The sequence below is a fragment of the Rhodamnia argentea genome, chromosome 4 (assembly GCF_020921035.1).
Source record: "Rhodamnia argentea isolate NSW1041297 chromosome 4, ASM2092103v1, whole genome shotgun sequence".
NCBI lineage: Eukaryota > Viridiplantae > Streptophyta > Magnoliopsida > Myrtales > Myrtaceae > Rhodamnia > Rhodamnia argentea.
Genome location: NC_063153.1, coordinates 27,392,692 through 27,410,420, shown reverse-complemented (window position 1 = coordinate 27,410,420; position 17,729 = coordinate 27,392,692). Strand labels below are relative to the sequence as shown.

Sequence of the window (17,729 nt, the reverse complement as noted above, 5' to 3'; positions counted from 1 at the left end):
GGTAGTAAGTACTTTCTTGAAACCTAAGTTATGGTATGACAGGGCATGAGCCATGAGGACATTAAAGAACAACAATAATGGGTGCATACTTGGGTTCAATCAGATAGCCAGGAGATGTTTCTGTAGGTTCATGATGACTATGCTTCACGGTGTATACTTCTAGTTGCTGAGCATGATGGCCTTTAAGGTACTAAATATTTAGGAGCGAGCATCATCGTGTTTCCATTGTCAATCCGAGAGTTTAAAAGCATTTGGAGGGAGTCGGATATAATAAAGAGGTTCACAAATATGGTGGGAAAACCGTGTCCCAAGGCGAGTTTCTTTCTGTTCAAGGATGTGACAGTGATGTGACGTCCGCTCTCGCAACTAAACTTCCTATCATCCATACCTTCTCTTTTGGCAGTTTGCCGGCTAATGCCGAAACGTAACATGTCACGATATATGGTCCTTTCTGAGCGGTCAATTTTTAAGGGGAAGACCTTTTGTGCTGACTGACTCTGAAACGTACTTTGGCACTTCTTATGCCTTCAGTTTAGCCCTTCAGTTGTTGAAATGGCATTTTCAGACTCATTTCGTAATATTCAGCAGGCAGCAATTCATAAACCCTGAATTGATTCTCATGATTGTATGAATGAGACATGTGATCGACGATGCATGAGACAGAGGCATCGAAGGTGGTGGAACTCTCTGGTGAAGAGTTCGACGGGTGGGTAGATTGTAGTGTCAATTGGGGGCCATCTGATGCAATTAGTTGTTTTGCCTTTTGGGGTTGAAAACGAATGGAATCAGCTTTATAGAAGCTGGTGCAATTGCAAAGACGACGACGTGCACTGAAGGAAGTCGGCTGAGGACCACACAAAATTGGCCATGAGAGGTCACCATCCGACGGCCCCAATCACAGGTTGTTACGTCTTTGGTGGTGGAGGGACGGGCCGCGCTTCGGGCTCTGCTTCATCACCATGCTTTGCTTTCGACAAATATCATCAATCGACACGAGCGACATGACGCGTGAGAGAGAAATGCAAAGACAGACTATATGTTTGCCTGCCCAAAGAATCAATTTGAGATGGTACAATGGCGACCAGTGTGGCTCGACGAGGAGAATCAGTTAAATGGATTAGAAAAGCATTGTTTTAAGACTAGGGTATATTTGTTTAGTAGAAAATGAATAATTTGAAAAATATTTTCTTAAAAGAATCGGTTATATCACTTAAAATAACTAATTGGCAAAAATTACATTTATTATCGATAGTAATTTATATTTAAATATTTTCGTGGATAGTGAAAATATTTTTCGTTTATTTATTTTCACGAATAATATAAGTGATCATTTTTAAGAAAATATTTTTCAAACTACTAACTTTTTAAGAAAGAAATGGATTTTTTTTTTTTTTTGCTGAAAGAAAGAAATGAATCTTTAATAGTACTTCTATGTATCTAAACGCTTCTTATTGATGCCTTACACTACTCGAATAGAAACTCAACACTTGTATTTTTAAATTTCGAAGATTCAAACTTTCTTGTATCGGGAAATCTCTCACTTCACTCTATTTTGTGTTTTCCTTTTAGATTTTTGGAATGCGAAACGTTGCATCTTGATGTGGAGATTGGCAAGTAAAAACACGATGAAATATCAATTCCAAAGCATTGAATAAATGACGAGCGAAGGCACATGCAAGAGAAGAGAAAAGCCCCTATTGGGGCATGAGCTCTTTAGATTTTGTCTTGAAAACAAATACTGACAATGGCATCTTATTTTGAATATTTGAGAAGAAGTCTAAACTCTTATTTTATTCCTTCAAAAAGGTAAAAAGAAAATTACGTTTCACGCATTAAAATGATCCAACCGGTAGATAAATAGTCATTTTTCTCGTTACAAAAATAAAATTGCACAGCATATTTTTGACTAACTGAAAAGGGGAATAATCAAAATACGAGTCGGCAAATGCAAGTTGAAGAAGCAAATGGATGAGACCGTAACGCTCACACGCTCGCACGTCGGATTTTAGTTATTCTCGTTGTGGATAATTGGAGGCGTTTGGTGCATCTTAGCATTTTCCCCGAGAAAGTGGAAGGTATCCTTGCTAACGTGAGCCCCTCTCTCTCCGTCTCTATCTCCTTCCTCTGGGCGCGATACCTTGTTCACACCCGCAAGTCGCTCTCTCTCTCTCTCTCTCGGCGTGGTGAGTCGCAGGCGAAGCCGATTCGTGTTCCCATTCGCGAATCGATAGAGCGAGCAAACGCCAGCACGAATGCGCCCCTCGCGAGGCCAGACATGGAGTTGTCCACCGTTCTTCGTTCCAACCTTCCCTCCACTTCATCCCCTCTCTACTGCGACTGCCAGGTCTTCCATGAACCTTTAGCGTGTGGTTTCGTCACCCCCTTAATTCTGGGTCTCTGTGTCGAGAAACGTGTGCATTTTGCTTGGCTTTGGATATTGTGCTACATGAATTTTCTCTTTGCATGTTTTGATGATTTGATAGCGCCGGTTGTCCTCTGCATATGCTGCTCTAGGTTTTTGAAAAGTATTTTGAGACTAGGATTGGTGGGTCTTCCCAGAGCTATTTGAGGAAACAAAAGCTTCCATGTTATACGATTTCAGTTTATTTGGGAGTCCCTCTCCTGCCGAAACCCCAGCTACATTTGATACCCAGAGAGATTGAGGTTCTGGTCAAGTTGGTTTATGGTTGATAGTATATTCCTAGGTTTCTAACTCATCGAAGGCGAAAATTACCATATTCATGTTGGTAGTTGAGGAAACTACTACACGAGAGTTAACGAGCGGAACTTGTTTGTCGTGTTAAGTTTGGAAAGTTTCGAAATTTTTGTAAGAGACAACGCTTTGCCCCTTATATGGGAACAATGGCCATTTAATTTATGGCAATCAACCTATTTGGTTGTTTCAGTTCCTGCTCTAATAACAATATTGGAGGATTGAGATTCAAGATCCATTTTCTGAACTTCTGTTTTGCTGTTTCCAGTGCTATGTGAGGCTTAAGAGGAAGCAGCAGAGACTACCTTTTCTGAGTACGCCAACTTGGAAGAACCACTCCTTGTATTGTGTGAAGTCAGTTTTGAATAACGGGAACTCAAGGATCAGTGATAATGGTGCGGCTGAACCTGGTAGAATTCTCCTCGAGAGATTATTTGCGCAAACACATAAGCTGGAAGAAATGAGCAAAGCTTCTGGAATGCCTCAGGATGTCCAGCTGGATCTGAATTTTGAAGTGTTAGAATCGGACCTCCATGCTGCTCTGGCTTCTTTGAAGAAGAAGGAAGAAGATTTAGTGGAGGCTGAGAGAAAGTTAGTGTTGGAGCAGAGTGAGTTGAATCGTGCAACGGAGGATTTGGAGCATCGGGAGGAAGTGATTGCTGCTGCTTTATCTAGGCAGGAGAAGTTGGAATGGGATTTGAAGCAGGCGAATTTGAAGTTAGCTTCTCAAGCTAGAGAGATACAAGATTTAAAGCTTCAACTAAGGGATAGGGAGCAGGAGATTGCAGCCTCTCAATCTGCATTATCCCTGAAAGAAGACGAGATAGAAAAAATGAAAACTGAACTAATGAAAAGAAGTGAAGATGCTTTGATGATTGAATCAGAACTTAAACGAAAATCCCAGCTCTTGACTGAAGCCAACGAAGTTATCACGAAGCAGGAACTTGAGCTTCAAGAACTTCGAAGAGCAGTCAAGGAGAAAGAAGAAGAATTAGAGTTTTCCATGACATTGAAGAAGGCAGAAGAAGACAAGCTAAAAGTAATGGAGGCTACTTTGGAGAAACGGACAAAAGAATGGTTGCTAGTGCAGGAGGATTTAAAGAAACTGTCGGATGAAGCCTCTAAACATGCTGCAGAATCTAATGAGACATTAGAGGATCTCAGAAGGGTGACAAGACTTCTTGTAGATGTGCGCACTGAATTGATATCGTCTCAACAATCTTTGGTTTCCTCAAGGCAGAAAATGGAGGAGAAGGAGAAGCTTTTGGAAAAGGAAATAACAGAACTTCAAGAGCAGAAGGAAAGTATTGCTGCACACATGGCTAGTTTGAAGGATGTCCAAATAGAAGTAGAGAGTGAGCGAGTGAAACTTAGGGTTGCTGAAGCTCGAAACAAAGAGCTTGAGCGAGATTTATCACTGGAGAAAGAATTGATGGAGGAGTTACAGGATCAGCTGACGAAAGAGAGAACTTCTCTCCAGCAGGCAATTCAGGATAAGACCTTGCTGCAGACTGAGCTAAATAGGAGAAACACTGAATTTCAAGAAACCCAAGATCTTCTGAGGTTGAAAGAAGGAGAACTGGTGGAAGCCAAACTGGAAATTCAGCATTTGAGTTCCCAACAGACTGCTCTTCAGCTGATGTTAGAGGAGAAAGATGTTGAACTCTTTAACACAAAGAAGAAGTTGGAAGAATTAAACCGGGAAATTGAAGAGCACAAGGGACTCATGAATGGGAGAGAGGACCAGCTTATTCGGGCAACAAATCTGCTAAAGGAAAAGGAGGAGCATGTCCAGAACATGCAAAATGAGCTAATTGATACAAAATTGAGATGCACTGATGCTGAATCTGTTGTAGAGCAGATTGTGGAACTCACTAACAGACTAGTTATCCCCTTAGAGGATAAAGAATATGACGTAGCGAAACCCCTGGATGTGGGTGGTCTGAGGTTGCAACAGCTCATCACATTACCAACTGATGATTTTAGGTGGAAAAACAAACAGCTTGAAACTGAGATTGATTTAACTAGAGAAAACTTACGAAAGAAAGAAATGGGACTTTTGGATGCACAAAGGGCTCTAACACTCAAGGACGAGGAACTCCAAACTGTCCTAATTAGACTAGATGAGAGGGAGAAGGAACTTCAAAGGTTGAAGGAAGAAATGACTAATGATGCTAGTGATCTCCGGGAACTGTATGAGTTGGCACAACAGAGAGTTGGCGAGAAGAGCATGGGGGACTTAGCTATTGAGAAACTTCAACTTGAGGCTGCCCAGCTGGAAGTTGAAGCTGCAACTAGTGCTCTTGAAAAGCTTGTGGAAATGACTCGAGAATTTTTAGGTAAAGCTAGTTTAAGCATTGAGGAGGACACCAGTGCCATTAGCCTCCATGAAGAACCCTCTGATGTCTTGACAAGTTTAGATGAGGACAATGAATGTTTTACCGAGGTAAAAATGGAGGTCGCAAAACTTTCGGCTCTGAGTGAACAGCTTGTGAAGGACGCTGGCATTGCTATTGCCGCAGAGTAATTTAGGTTATTGAGCTGTGTACATAGTTATCTGACAGATTTTTCATCATAGTTGAGAGCGAGTTGCGATGTTGTTCTGTTTGTAATTTATAGTACCAGTCATACTGATCAGAGTAGGATGTGAAAACTGCTTGTATGGTGTATGAGTCTCGTGTGTCTGTTGAATAATTACTAGGTGAGTTGAGGAGTGGATCCCTTCTTCGCAATTGTGGTCTAATGTGTTTCGAACTATAAACTGACCATGTAATTTGAGTAATTTTTCATTTTTCCCGCTCTTGTTACAACAGCCGCGAATGTGTTTTGAGCATTTGTTCCCATCTATGGTTCCGTTAGTGATATTTGTAGTGGCCACTTCTCAGATCTGACAATTCATTTACATACCTTGGAATCTTCGACCACGAGCATGATGAACTATTTCCTAGCAGGTTTCAGTACATGGAAAGATGCAGGATTCTAATGTTTTAGATTGATGAGGAATTTATCTGAATTATTTGAATGTTCTGCCAGTTTCTTCTCTCCTGTAGCCTTTAATTTATCTGTACAGTTTGAATTATTTTCTTTTGTTTTGGACAAATAGCGGTTCAGAACTGAGTCTGCTGAAAATGTTAAGCATGATCAATGAGTATTAACATTGGTGAACATCTCGTTGGGAATGGATATCACCTAGATGTGAGACTTGAAGGGAGTTAGTAGGTGAATGGCCAACGACTTGCTTGAACCATATCAATTCTCACTTGTAAAAGCAAATTCAGAAAATGCCTCGGGTAACATATCAAAAATTACTGCTGATGCTAAAAAAAAATAAAATAAATTTGTGAAAATTGCTGTCACTTCCTGCACTATTACATATTCGCTAACTTAGGAGACTGCATATGGACAAAAACCCCACTTAACTACCGAAGAATCAACAATTCAAAAAATTTAGCATCTCAAACAAGTTCCTTTCTCCTTCTAAAAGGGTTGCTACCCGCTCGTCTTGATTGGATAAGAAAACAGGTTGAAATATAAGAGTTCCACGGCTGGCAAATGGCTGATAAGCTCCCCAAGAAGCTTTTCCATCTTGATTATCATTATAAACTCGGAGTAGTAGCTTCTCTGTAATTAGAAAACTCCTTTGACTGGTTTGCATTTGCATTAGCAGCTTATCTCCAATTGGATTCCTTGGAATGACTGTAGCGCTCATCATCCCAGAACAAAAAGGGTGAAAAGCTTGAAGCAGTCACTTCCCCATGAGCTTATAATATGCATACAAGCCAGAGCCGAGAAAACCAAGAAATTGCCCAACAACATTCAACTGAACACAGGAAAGACGGGTTCAGGAAGATGTTAAAAGTGGTAAATTTGCCATAAATAACAATCGAGTGTGAGTTGAAGTTTGCAAAGAGATCAAATCTGATCATGAGAAAGAGAGAATTACTCACAAGATCAAATGGAAGCCCACCAAAGATAATCCAGCCAAGTCCAATTGTAAAAAGATCCTAAAAAAAAAAATATGTGAAGACAGAAAGAAGTGACAGATTACGTTTTCCTATTAGTACTAGAGGGAGAAGTCTAGCATGCAGAAACAGACCAAATGAAGCAGTGAAATATCGTGGTCTCACCGAATACTTGCCATACATTCACAGATAATCTTTCTGGGTCATTCCAATGTAGGGCCATGCCACAGAAACAAGAAAAGTACACTAGAAGTCTTAAAATCATTGCACGGAGTACAGCTCAATTAATGGATATTTAAGCCCTAAAACTTTTTAAAAGGACTCAATAGAGCAACCTTAGCAAGTTATCTCATCAGAAAATCACACAAGGCATATTTCAAACCTAAGATTGTCTTTATTGGCCTTTTCAAGGTTTAAAACCTCCAACACGGCAACCTGACCTTGATGACGCATGAGACAATATTGTTTGCAAATGATTCTCTGGAAACCTTCTCTCTCTATTCTTGCTATTCTTCTCAACCACAATTTCAGCTTTACTCTTCTCAAACCTCCACAAATCAATCAAATCGCCACCCAGTTCTGATATGTGCGACTCCATGAGCTTCTTCCCATCCCTCCTTTGGATATGGCCTCAATCAATTGCTTCCTTCCTCCCAAAGTACCCAGCTCCATGGCCACCATCCTTGCTCACAATTTCAAAATTCATGGAATTCATGATTTTGGGTATTTCTCCATTGGACTGAATCTCATCAACAAGAGGGAATTTTAATGATTTGATGAGGGAAGACAAGCACCCTGAGCAAATGCGCATATAGCATCTAAAGCATTAGCACCAACATCTATTGTACAGATTCAAAGCTGCTACTTCCACGTACTCTCTGATCCTCTTCAAATCACTAAGGTTACACAGAGTTGTCTCCAGCAATGTGAAGAGCTTTCAGCACCAAATGCAAATCCTGGAAGTCCCTTTGAAAGCTAAATATCAGGCATAGAGTTGAATCAATAGCTCCAACAGCTCCCAGAGCTGGAAAATTTATCATTTAGAAATTTGACAAACTTGTAGACAGTCTCTCTTTCGATTGACAGCTGGATTTTGAACTGGATCGACTCAGCGATGTAGGAGATGGAGTTAGTCATGACTCAGCCACATCAACTTAAGTTAAAAGATGTGAGCCAAGGTCATGTGACATTGCGTATTAGGTCACAAAGTCTCCAGCCACCACTTGGAACGAGGTTAGGATTAATTGATACCACGTGTGATTTCCCGGCAAGATGAGTCATATGAATACTTCATTGACCCACTATAAAAAGTTCAAGGACTTAAGCACTGATCGAAAAGTTTAAGGAAGCAACGTCATTTGACATTGCATACCAAGTCTCAAAGTCTTCAGCCGTCCACAGAACAAGTTTAGGATTAACTTTTGCAATGTGCAATTGTCAAGCGAGATAAGTCATTGACGATACTTTATTGTGCTATTTTAAAAAGTTTTAAAAATTTAATGATTGATCAAAACAAATTTACAAGTTTAGGACTTATAGAGTGTACTTAGCAATTCCAAGTTCCATATAGCTACTAGAAGAGAAAAAATAAGATTTAGCTGATTCATCAAAACAAATTTCAATCTAAATCAAGTCCTACTCTAGAAAATGTAGCAAATCTATAATGAGGTTGCTATGCCTTTACTAAGCACTGACATATGCAACATCACAGATTTTCATCATCGCGGTCTTTTCATTTAAAGCATCGGCATATGCAAACCTCTTGAGTAGTTTACAAAACTCCATCATTTCTCAATGGACAAGCAAAATGTATTCCACAGTTGAAGTCTTCCAACCACTCAAAGTTGAAAGCACCAACATATTGTGTACAATGCAGATAGTCTCAGAGCATATTAACCAATCATGCAGAATTTGGCAGTGTCTGTAAACGTTAAGCTGGTGTACGTACCTTTAGATTTCCGCAAATGGTCTGTGTTACAGCTGAATTAAGGGTTGTGTTTAGGAATATACAGTAATTCAGAAAGAAAGCCAATACGCATGAGAAAAGCAAGATAACCTGCCAAATGAAGGAAGAAGCAATGTCTCAAGTTTTCTGTTCTGTACTGTAGAATCATGATTATTCAAGCAGCAAAACTTATTAGCTAAAGGGAAGTTAAAAATTAGGAAGAGTAGAAGATCAAGAAAGAATGGTTCAATTGCTCAGCGTACAACTGCAAGAATCTGAGATCCAGTGGATGATGGACTAACAAAGCTGTTGACAGCTAAGTAAAACAATTAATTTGCATGCGCCACATCCAGCATGTACAAAATGCCACCTTTAATATATGCGCACATCTATGAAAAATTTCGAGGAGATACTTGGATTAACTAGATATAAATATTTCATAGTGCATCCTTTGATTCATCGACGCATTAAGTAGTTACTCAAACTAATTAGATTATCTTCCAAAAAGAATGGTTCAATTGCTCAGCATACAACAAGAATCAGAGATCCAGTGGATGATGGACTAACAAAGCCATTGACAGCTAAGTAAAACAATCAATTTGCATGCGCCACATCTAGCAGGTTCTATATGCAACCTTTATTGTATGCGCACATCTATGAAAAACTTCAAGGAGATAGTTGAATTAACTATATATAGATTTTCCAATGTGCATCCTTTGATTTACAGATTGATTCAGTAAACACTTAAATTAGTCAGATATAACTTTTCCCAAATTGAGTTCTTATTTGATCCACTGATGGACAATGTATGTACACACAACACAAGCTGGCAATCTTTTTCTGGACATGTGTGCTTATAGTTTTACTCAACCACAGTTACAACAATGATTTCCTTAACGACCAATATTCAGGTGAAAACTTTTCCAATATAACTCTGCCTGATTGTCAGTCCGATGTCCAGTGCGTGCTGAAATAAATAAATACAATCAGAGATGCATGTGAAAGTGGTAAGGCAAACATACCATGAAACCAGGTGAGTAAAGATACTGAAAATTCAACGTCATTGCTATGTCCCCCCTGATATATGTCCAAAACAGTAGTATTGGTCCACAAATGATCCCTACCACGGGGAAAGGAACATCATTTCCAACGGAGATGATCAACAGAGGTTAACATCGACTAGGTCATTCCACAGGAAGTATTTGTTCAGTGATATAATCAGTTGTTTCATTTATTTATTTGTTCGTTCATATTATAGTTAAAAGAAACATTCACTATACCCATATCCAAAAAGAGCTGAAAACCAAAAGAGCTCAGTTATGAGACAGATCGTCTATAATGTAGAGCAAACCATTTCCATCCAGACATAACTTTCCATTATATCAAATAAGACTTTCAACCAGAAATGGCCGTCTCCTCACCATGAAACCTCCCTTATTCCACTCTTTCCAAATCAACCAAAATATTGCAAGGGGGATTGGAGAAATCCTCCTTTTCTTAGCACGAGGCAAAAGAAGACCTTGCCAAGCCCATAATTTTTGTGCGACCTCCTATAACCCAAGATAGCCCGGTGCACGCATAATTCTTGGCCATGGTTCAGTGAAGGCGATGTCTCCCTATCTCTGCCTCTCTGGCAAAAAATGAACAAAAACATCTATTGGCCAGTACGATACCTCATTTCTGCAAATTGTCTACGGTGGGAATACATTCTCAAGATGCTTCCCAAACAAAAAAATGAGACTCTAGATGGTGCTCTCACTTTTCAAATAGATTTCCAAGGAAAAGCATACCTGACATGAACAATCTTATGTTGAAGCAATCTATAATAAGATTTTACAGGAAAAAAAAAATCTCATCTCTATCACTAATCTGGGACAAAGTATGAAAGAAGTGACTGAAATCTTAGAGTTGTGCAGAAAATAAAAAAAAGTTGACAAAAGCTTCAAGTTCCCAATCTTGGGCTTATCTTGCATAGTCGATCACCCAAGGGGTTATCCCTTGGAAGAAATGATGGCAATCTCTCACAAGGGCCTTGTTGTTCTTAGTGATGGCAAAGTGGTCAGGTAAATGATCATTGAAAGTTGTATTCCTACACCAAGTATTGAGTAAACATCGTATCCACTTACCATTTTCCACAATACAATTTGCATGAGTAAGAAACTTACTCCACTCATTTCTAATCTGCCTTAAAATACGGCTCCAAGAGCTATTCTTCTGTCTTTGAAAATCCAATCAGCTTTATTCTAAGGCCAAATATGGTCAGAACCACTTTCCTCTAAAGATGACCATTCTCAACACTATAACCATATGCCTAGAAGAGGCTTGTTGAGCAATAGAAGAGACTTGATGCCAAGACCGCCATTATGAAAAGGTTGGTTGACAACTTTCAGATTAACCGGGTGCAATTTACGTGTCTGGTCATAATCCTCCCACAAAGATTTATTCAAAATATATTATATCTATATCGAAATTTTTGGCAACCAGACACGACATAGCAAACAGAGACATAAAACAATATAAAAATTGGATAAAGTGCTATTGATGAGGGACAGCTATCTTACCATTGCACCACATTAAGCCAAAGCTATTCAGCCCACTAGATTTCCCTAAGATGGATAAGAATAAAGAAGCAATAGATCAAACTAGTGACAAGCGCATGGATTGTCGGAATTCCAGATAAGAAAAAAATAATAATACCAATGCGGGCTATCGTTGCTAGATATATTGCTGTGGTAACATTGGACAAGAAGACAACAAAGTAGCCATGAAAGTCAAATGACAAGTCCCTTGCTCCCGCAACAAATGCACCAAGAACGATCAATCCAACACTGACAATAACGTCAAATTTTGTGTTAGATGAACAGCAGGGAAAAATGCAACCTGAGATATACTTTAACTACTTAGAAAAATCCTAGCAAGAGCTTATTAAGGCAAATCATAATCCAATCTAATATAATCTTCAAAAGTTCTGAATAATCATTTTGCTTACCTAAGAAAAGGACGATCATGCAATCAGGTCTAAATATTCAACAATGCATTATGCAACCTAGACCATATTCAAGGCTGTAGGATGAATATTCTGATGCGTATATATTTAATTAGCCAAGCCTGTGCAAAGTACACTAAGAGTCTGAGAGATTATAATTTCTCTTTTTATGACATTGATGCCCAGCACTCCTAAAACACGCAATGAATTCCAACGGCGGCAGTACTGCACTCTACTGCAACTGAGTGATTCTTGGGCCAGGAGGCCCTGGCGTGGCCCTGATATAGTTGAATTGTGGAAATTCTTTAACCCATCACCACGCTTCATGGAAAGTTTGGGATCAAGTTTTAACCAACTTGGCTAAGCCCTTGGGGTATCTAGATTAGGAATTTATTTGAAAATACACACTATGTCATGTTCCGGCCACAAGGCAAAGCATGTAGTGCCGCAAAGAAGGGAGAGGTACCTTCCAATGACGGAAGATGAATACTTCTGACCTGCCAGAATCCACTCTGCTACCATTGTAAACACCACTGTCGTCCGCCTAAGAGTGGTATACATTGGGACATTTACTCCACGAACAGACTCCATAGTGGCTAACTTTCAAGTAGAAATAAAAGCATGGAAAAATATTTTCCATTATGAAAACCAGCACATAAAACTTCTCGTGTTATCAAAACCAAACATGTGGCAAAACATATTGAGATGCCTACCATGTATAACAAATAGGCGAGTGAAAGAGGAAGAGTATGAACCAATGTCCTCAATGGCACAAGCAATTTGGTATTATCTGAACCAAGCGAAGATTCACCTACTGTAAAGTTGATTATCTTCCTCTTTCTCAGTGCATAGAGAAAGGAACAGGAACATATCATCTATAAGCACATGAAGATGAACTCTCGTTAACTTCATACAAATGATATCGGGCAATTACACAACGTATTCAAGACCTCATAAAACTAACTAAACATCCATGGAGAAAAGACTAGAGGAACATATCATCCCATACGAACTAGTTTTCAGTTTCAGAAAAACTCGAAATTTTAATCGTACAGCACATTTGGTAGCACCCTGAACATTCATTTTAATGATTTCTGGAAGACTTAATGCAGAGAAAATAGTGCTTAGATCAGTTGTTTCGACAAAACAAATTGAATAAATGTGAACAGGCCAACTATTTTGTTTGCATTGACTAATACATGAAACAGGGTCCAGTTCGCAAGGATATCTGCATCACTTTAAGCCATGCCAAGAGAAGTCTTGCTCTAGACATATGTCATAGAATTGGAAATTTTTAGGTGCAAAGAAGGATTTCCTACAGCACAACAGTTTTTCCACCTCAACTTAGCTGTCCAGCGGTGCTATTGGCATAACAACCAGTAGACCATAAGCTGGACCAATCATAGGGTTTAACAGATCAATATCAACATAAACAGATCTAATAAGTAGTCAAAAACACACATCATTCACTTTCAAGGCAATTCACTTTCCTAATATCAGGTAATATTTGCTCATTTTACAATAGTTTTATTTGTTTTGCATAAACCAACCAGATAGTTTTTCCCCTACTTGAGTAACATAGCAGTTCTAATCAAGTCAAAAGATTACTAGTTCAATACAATTCAAATCTCAGTAGTAACAACCATAAGGTTCCAATACATGATCATATCCACATGTTTACAATCTGGACAAGATAACAATCCAGACAGGGAAAAATGAGAGGACAAGAGGAGAATGATCTCAACTGCAGTTTCAAGGACAAACTGAATTTTAGAGATGCAAAGCACCACAAAATTTGAGGAATATGGTTGCTAATGCCCAACCATAAAGGAGCAAATTGCATTACAGTTTTCACTGACTCAACCAGACAGTCAATTCTGAGCTCCTAAATACCATATTAGAAAGCTGACTTTGGTTGTCCTAATTTTTGAAAGTCTGGAGGGGGAAAACGTATTTCACACAATCTTCTTTTGCAGTTGAATTCTAGGCCACCTAACTTTAGTCTGAACTCTGAAGTCCCTCACTCTCTGGCCAGTTACTGCTTCACTAATGATATATTCCAGAGCGAAAAGGAAGCTTCAAGTGATGACAATTACAGAACAATCCATAAATCTAGAGCAGCATCATGGACTCATCACTCAAATAGACAGTGAGACTTTTGTCAAATAACCCATTGTAGTTTATTTACTCAGAATCACCAATGCAAAAGGCTAAACTTGCAAAGATCATACCTGTAACAGAGTGATGACATTCGCAGATGGGAAACTGTATGAAGAAAGAGCTGCTTTGTTAAAGATCACCAAGAGCACTGCAAACGGTTGGGAAAGAATTAATAGCTGAAGCATATGCGGTCGTAATAAACATGATGGGAAAAAAAAAAAAAGAGTTTATCTGTTTAATATTTTAAGCTAAACCAAAAGTTATATATGCTATGAATCAGTATCACCTCTCAAAAGTATTGGGAGCATTACCCACTATTTTCAGTTACGTCTATGGATTCCCCTTTGTAACTTCTCACTTTGTGCCTCAAAATGTAATGCGCTCTTTGTTAATGTTTCCACTCATCCTTCCTTGTATTTGATATGCATGTTCACTTTTATTTACCTAATGAAATAGGCTCTGGCGTGCATACATAACTGATAATTTGACTAAAAGGGATAATAAAGGCTGTCAGCCAAAATATACGTAAGGCATCATGGACGTCCTATCTATTTTCATCGTATCAAAGCACCCTAATCAAATCAAACAGGCATTCCTTCTTGACCGCATACCAAGCAAATTCTGTCTCACTAACATGGTTAAAGAGAAAATCAGTCCCACGTACACAATTACACTGATTGCAACCATCTAATTTTTCCCCATGGTAAGCAAATCGCAAGGGCCATTCGCATACACGATCGCAACTAGCGACCTACCAACAAAAATCCCAAGCTCTAGATAAATCACCCTCAGACAGATGAACTAAGACCCATGCTGCAGACACGAGAACCGCGACAAAAACACCCGCAGAACGAGGACAAGCCAGACCTGCGCAGGTCATGTAGGAGACAGCGGCGTAAGCGCCCCTCTTGGTCATGGCCGATCCCATGAACAGCTTGTCGTCGAGCTTGAGAAGCCTCTCCCTCTCCTCGTCGCGCGGAGGATCCGACACCGGCAGCACGTGATTCTTCGATGAATTCAACGCCATTGCTGACCCTCTCTCGCTCTCGCTCTCTCTCTGCTCTCGCTGCAGCTCGGCGCAGAGGTTCTTGGAGAAGTCCAGTCAATGCGCAAGAAGAAGGAAAACACAAGTGGGTGTCTGAGGGAAGTGACGCCCAAGGCGGGTCGAATTTGGACATCTGGAGATTTTTGCCAAGCATCTTCGTTGGGTTGACGCGAAAGTTTCAATCTTTAGAAATGTATTGCAAAATGGACTTCAAGAAAAATAAAATGGCGAAGGATAGAGCTACGCTTATGTACTTAATTAATGAAGATTTACTTAACTCGATTATACTTAGGCTCCGTTTGTTTCATGAAAAATAAACCATTTAAAGAATATTTTCCCTAAAATTAATCACTTATGTCTTTTTATAAAAATTAATGAACGAACAATATTTTTATTGTTCACAAAAAAATATTCAGACATAAATTGCTATGGACGGTGAAAAAAAAATTCTTCATTGGATAATCATTTCAAACAATACAGGCTGATTATTTTTAAGAAATTATTCTTCGAACCACTCCTTTTTTGACATGATTTGGATCGTTTAATATTGGGATTTCCGTGACATGCGTGACATTACTCAAATTAGGCCGTCCAAATGAAAATGAATGGCTTGATTTGAGCCACGTCATGTGTTGAAATGGAGGGAAAAAATGTGGGAGAGAATTTTTTAGAGTTTGAAAAATTTTGAATCTCAAACGTGACTCAAATCAAACCGTCCATTTTCATTTCAACGTCCCGATTTGAGTAATATCACGCATGTTATGGAAATTCCAATATTAGTTGATCCGGATCGTCTTCGACAATCGACGTGGGCTTGTGCAATGTAACGGGCGTTTTGGCAGTCTATTTCCACAAGCCATTTCCATGGGCTCGCGAGTCAAATTTGAGTATTGCGAAAACCCTTTCGTCGACACAACTCCGACCCGGCACCGGGCTTTGAACGAGCAAAACAACGCTTGTGAAATACAAGTAACCCATTTAATATGATCATATGAAGAATAGGTTTGGGAGGAATAAAGAAAAGAAAAAGGAGGCAGTTGAGCAGTTTGGCTTTTAACATACGAATGATGTGATGTTGTCGGAGTTTGGTTATTGCTCTCTTAGATGGAACTGCCTTTAAGTGTATACTAGTACGAACGCATGTACTTAAAGTTTTCAATCCTCATTATCAAAGCTGATCATCGCTTAGTCCTTTGAATACTTAAATTGAAATCACTAGCCGTGATTTGAACTTAGATTAGACCCTTATGATTGCTAAAGAGGGAAATGGAGGATCGAATCGATCCTAGGGCGGCTTTGGATGTCTGGACATCAAAAGTTCTCGAAAAGATCCAAACATGCTCACTCAAAAATAGACCTTTGTATCTTTAGGTGATCATGGCCCGGGCGGCCCGTCTTGGCCCAAAGGATAAAGGGACGAGCTTGAGTAAAGGTGTCGCATAGAAAAGTTCGGCCTCTCCAATTTATGGATGGCAAGAACTTGATAAAGATGGATATGGAGGTTCGAGATTAGAGATCGTGAGTAGAATGTTATGGAGGCAAATCTCGCCGTACAGGGAGATCCAATCCGAGTTCGTCCCATCACGTTTGAGTCAACATCTTATTGCGACTTCGATTAGGGTATAGTAGAAGGGAGTTAATAGACGATGCCGGGCTTTCGAGTTCAGGTTAACTAGTTGTCCGGAATCGCCCATAATAAAAATATAAGTAGCATTTTGAGGGTCGGGCGGGCCGGGCTTTATCCCTACAGGTCCTTTCTCAAGCCCGCCCAAAAGTGCCTTAGGGCCCTTGTCGTGTGGAAGGGCCTGGTCGGGCTGGTGAGCCGGTAGACTCACAAAGTCACAATCATGCTTAGTGCATTGGACATATAAGGATTCCTCCACACGGCTCTTGGCTAATTAGCCTAATTACTAGCAATAATCTACAATTTTTCGTAGAATTTTCCCGTCATTGTAGATCCTAATTGCCATCTAATTTCAAACTAGGTTTTCATGCTTTTTAGTTCCCGACCTTTCACGGTCCACAACTTTAGTCAAGTAATTTCTTGCGTATTTTCAACCCCGATGAGATGATGTTGTTTCCTTTATCAAATTCGAATAGCGAAAAGACATCATGTAATGAACCCATTCTTTGAATGATACACCGAACACATCCGATCACTAACCAGAAAGTACAGTGTTATCAATTCAGTCTGGTCGAATCATCTTGTTTCGACACCGACCACTCTAAAAAGAAAAAGAAGGGTCCACGTAACGTGCGAAAATTGATCTAATGTATTATTAGATGTCATAAAAAGGGCAAGGGAAAAAAAAAAAAAGAAAGAAAGGAGGATTACAGTGAATGTGCCTTCAATGTTGTGATAGACAACTTTGTTCCACGACGCGAAAGAGTCAGCAATCAGACCAGGCCCTACTTCCTTCAAGCGGGTGGGGCGATTCCCCCACGTGGGTACCTCGCACGTGCGTGCGCCTGGAGAGGGGAAGCTCAAGCCTCAAGTACACTGAGGGACACATAATCCTTCATTAATTCTTTACTCTTAATGTGGATGACCTGTCTTTGATTGGACCCGAGAGACGAACCTAATTTGGTTACCATAAACCGATTTAGGATCCGACCCGATCGCTCGAAGTGATCATTAAGATAATATTGATCTCTCCTTATATAATACCATATGTTATGAGCGTTCATAAGGCCGCATGGAGTCCAATTTTTGTCCACGAACTTCGCGTACACCATTGATTCAAGTACATCTATATTATGATGAGATACGGGAGCGCAAGTCATCGCCCAGATACTGAAAAAACGATTGCCTATTCTTTTTTTTTTTTTTTACGAGATCGTGCATTCGATTCATGTCATGAGGGAACCTCCGAAAAGTCAGTGTCGGTTGCCTAGCGGCATGGCTCACATAGAGATAT

At 39.7% G+C, this 17,729-nt stretch overlaps 2 protein-coding genes across 2 annotated transcripts; one reads left to right on the top strand and one right to left on the bottom strand.

Annotated features, from left to right (window-relative positions):
• Window positions 1-2,046: 2,046 nt before the first annotated feature.
• LOC115727097 (interaptin) lies at window positions 2,047-5,504 on the top strand. Its single transcript, XM_030657256.2, has 2 exons — window positions 2,047-2,344; window positions 2,982-5,504. The coding sequence occupies exons 1-2, from the start codon at window positions 2,276-2,278 to the stop codon at window positions 5,238-5,240; spliced, it is 2,328 nt and encodes a 775-aa protein (XP_030513116.2). The 5' UTR covers window positions 2,047-2,275; the 3' UTR covers window positions 5,241-5,504.
• A 444-nt stretch (window positions 5,505-5,948) lies between these two features.
• On the bottom strand, window positions 5,949-14,995 carry LOC115727099 (UDP-N-acetylglucosamine transporter UGNT1). Its single transcript, XM_030657258.2, has 10 exons — window positions 14,634-14,995; window positions 13,838-13,914; window positions 12,320-12,481; window positions 12,073-12,206; window positions 11,318-11,448; window positions 11,182-11,226; window positions 9,643-9,740; window positions 8,624-8,731; window positions 6,661-6,717; window positions 5,949-6,533 (listed from the first exon to the last, which is right to left on the bottom strand). The coding sequence occupies exons 1-10, from the start codon at window positions 14,791-14,793 to the stop codon at window positions 6,459-6,461; spliced, it is 1,047 nt and encodes a 348-aa protein (XP_030513118.2). The 5' UTR covers window positions 14,794-14,995; the 3' UTR covers window positions 5,949-6,458.
• Between the last annotated feature and the right edge of the window lie 2,734 nt (window positions 14,996-17,729).

Bases quoted from the DNA above. Each gene is read 5' to 3' on its own strand.
- LOC115727097 (XM_030657256.2), top strand. From the start codon at position 2,276: ATGGAGTTGTCCACCGTTCTTCGTTCCAACCTTCCCTCCACTTCATCC. The intron at 2,345-2,981 runs GTCTTCCATGAA...TGCTGTTTCCAG, and splicing joins CTCTCTACTGCGACTGCCAG to TGCTATGTGAGGCTTAAGAG.
- LOC115727099 (XM_030657258.2), bottom strand. From the start codon at position 14,793: ATGGCGTTGAATTCATCGAAGAATCACGTGCTGCCGGTGTCGGATCCT. The intron at 12,207-12,319 runs GTAGGCATCTCA...TCTACTTGAAAG, and splicing joins TCGCCTATTTGTTATACATG to TTAGCCACTATGGAGTCTGT. The intron at 8,732-9,642 runs GTATGTTTGCCT...TTCATTTGGCAG, and splicing joins TTTACTCACCTGGTTTCATG to GTTATCTTGCTTTTCTCATG.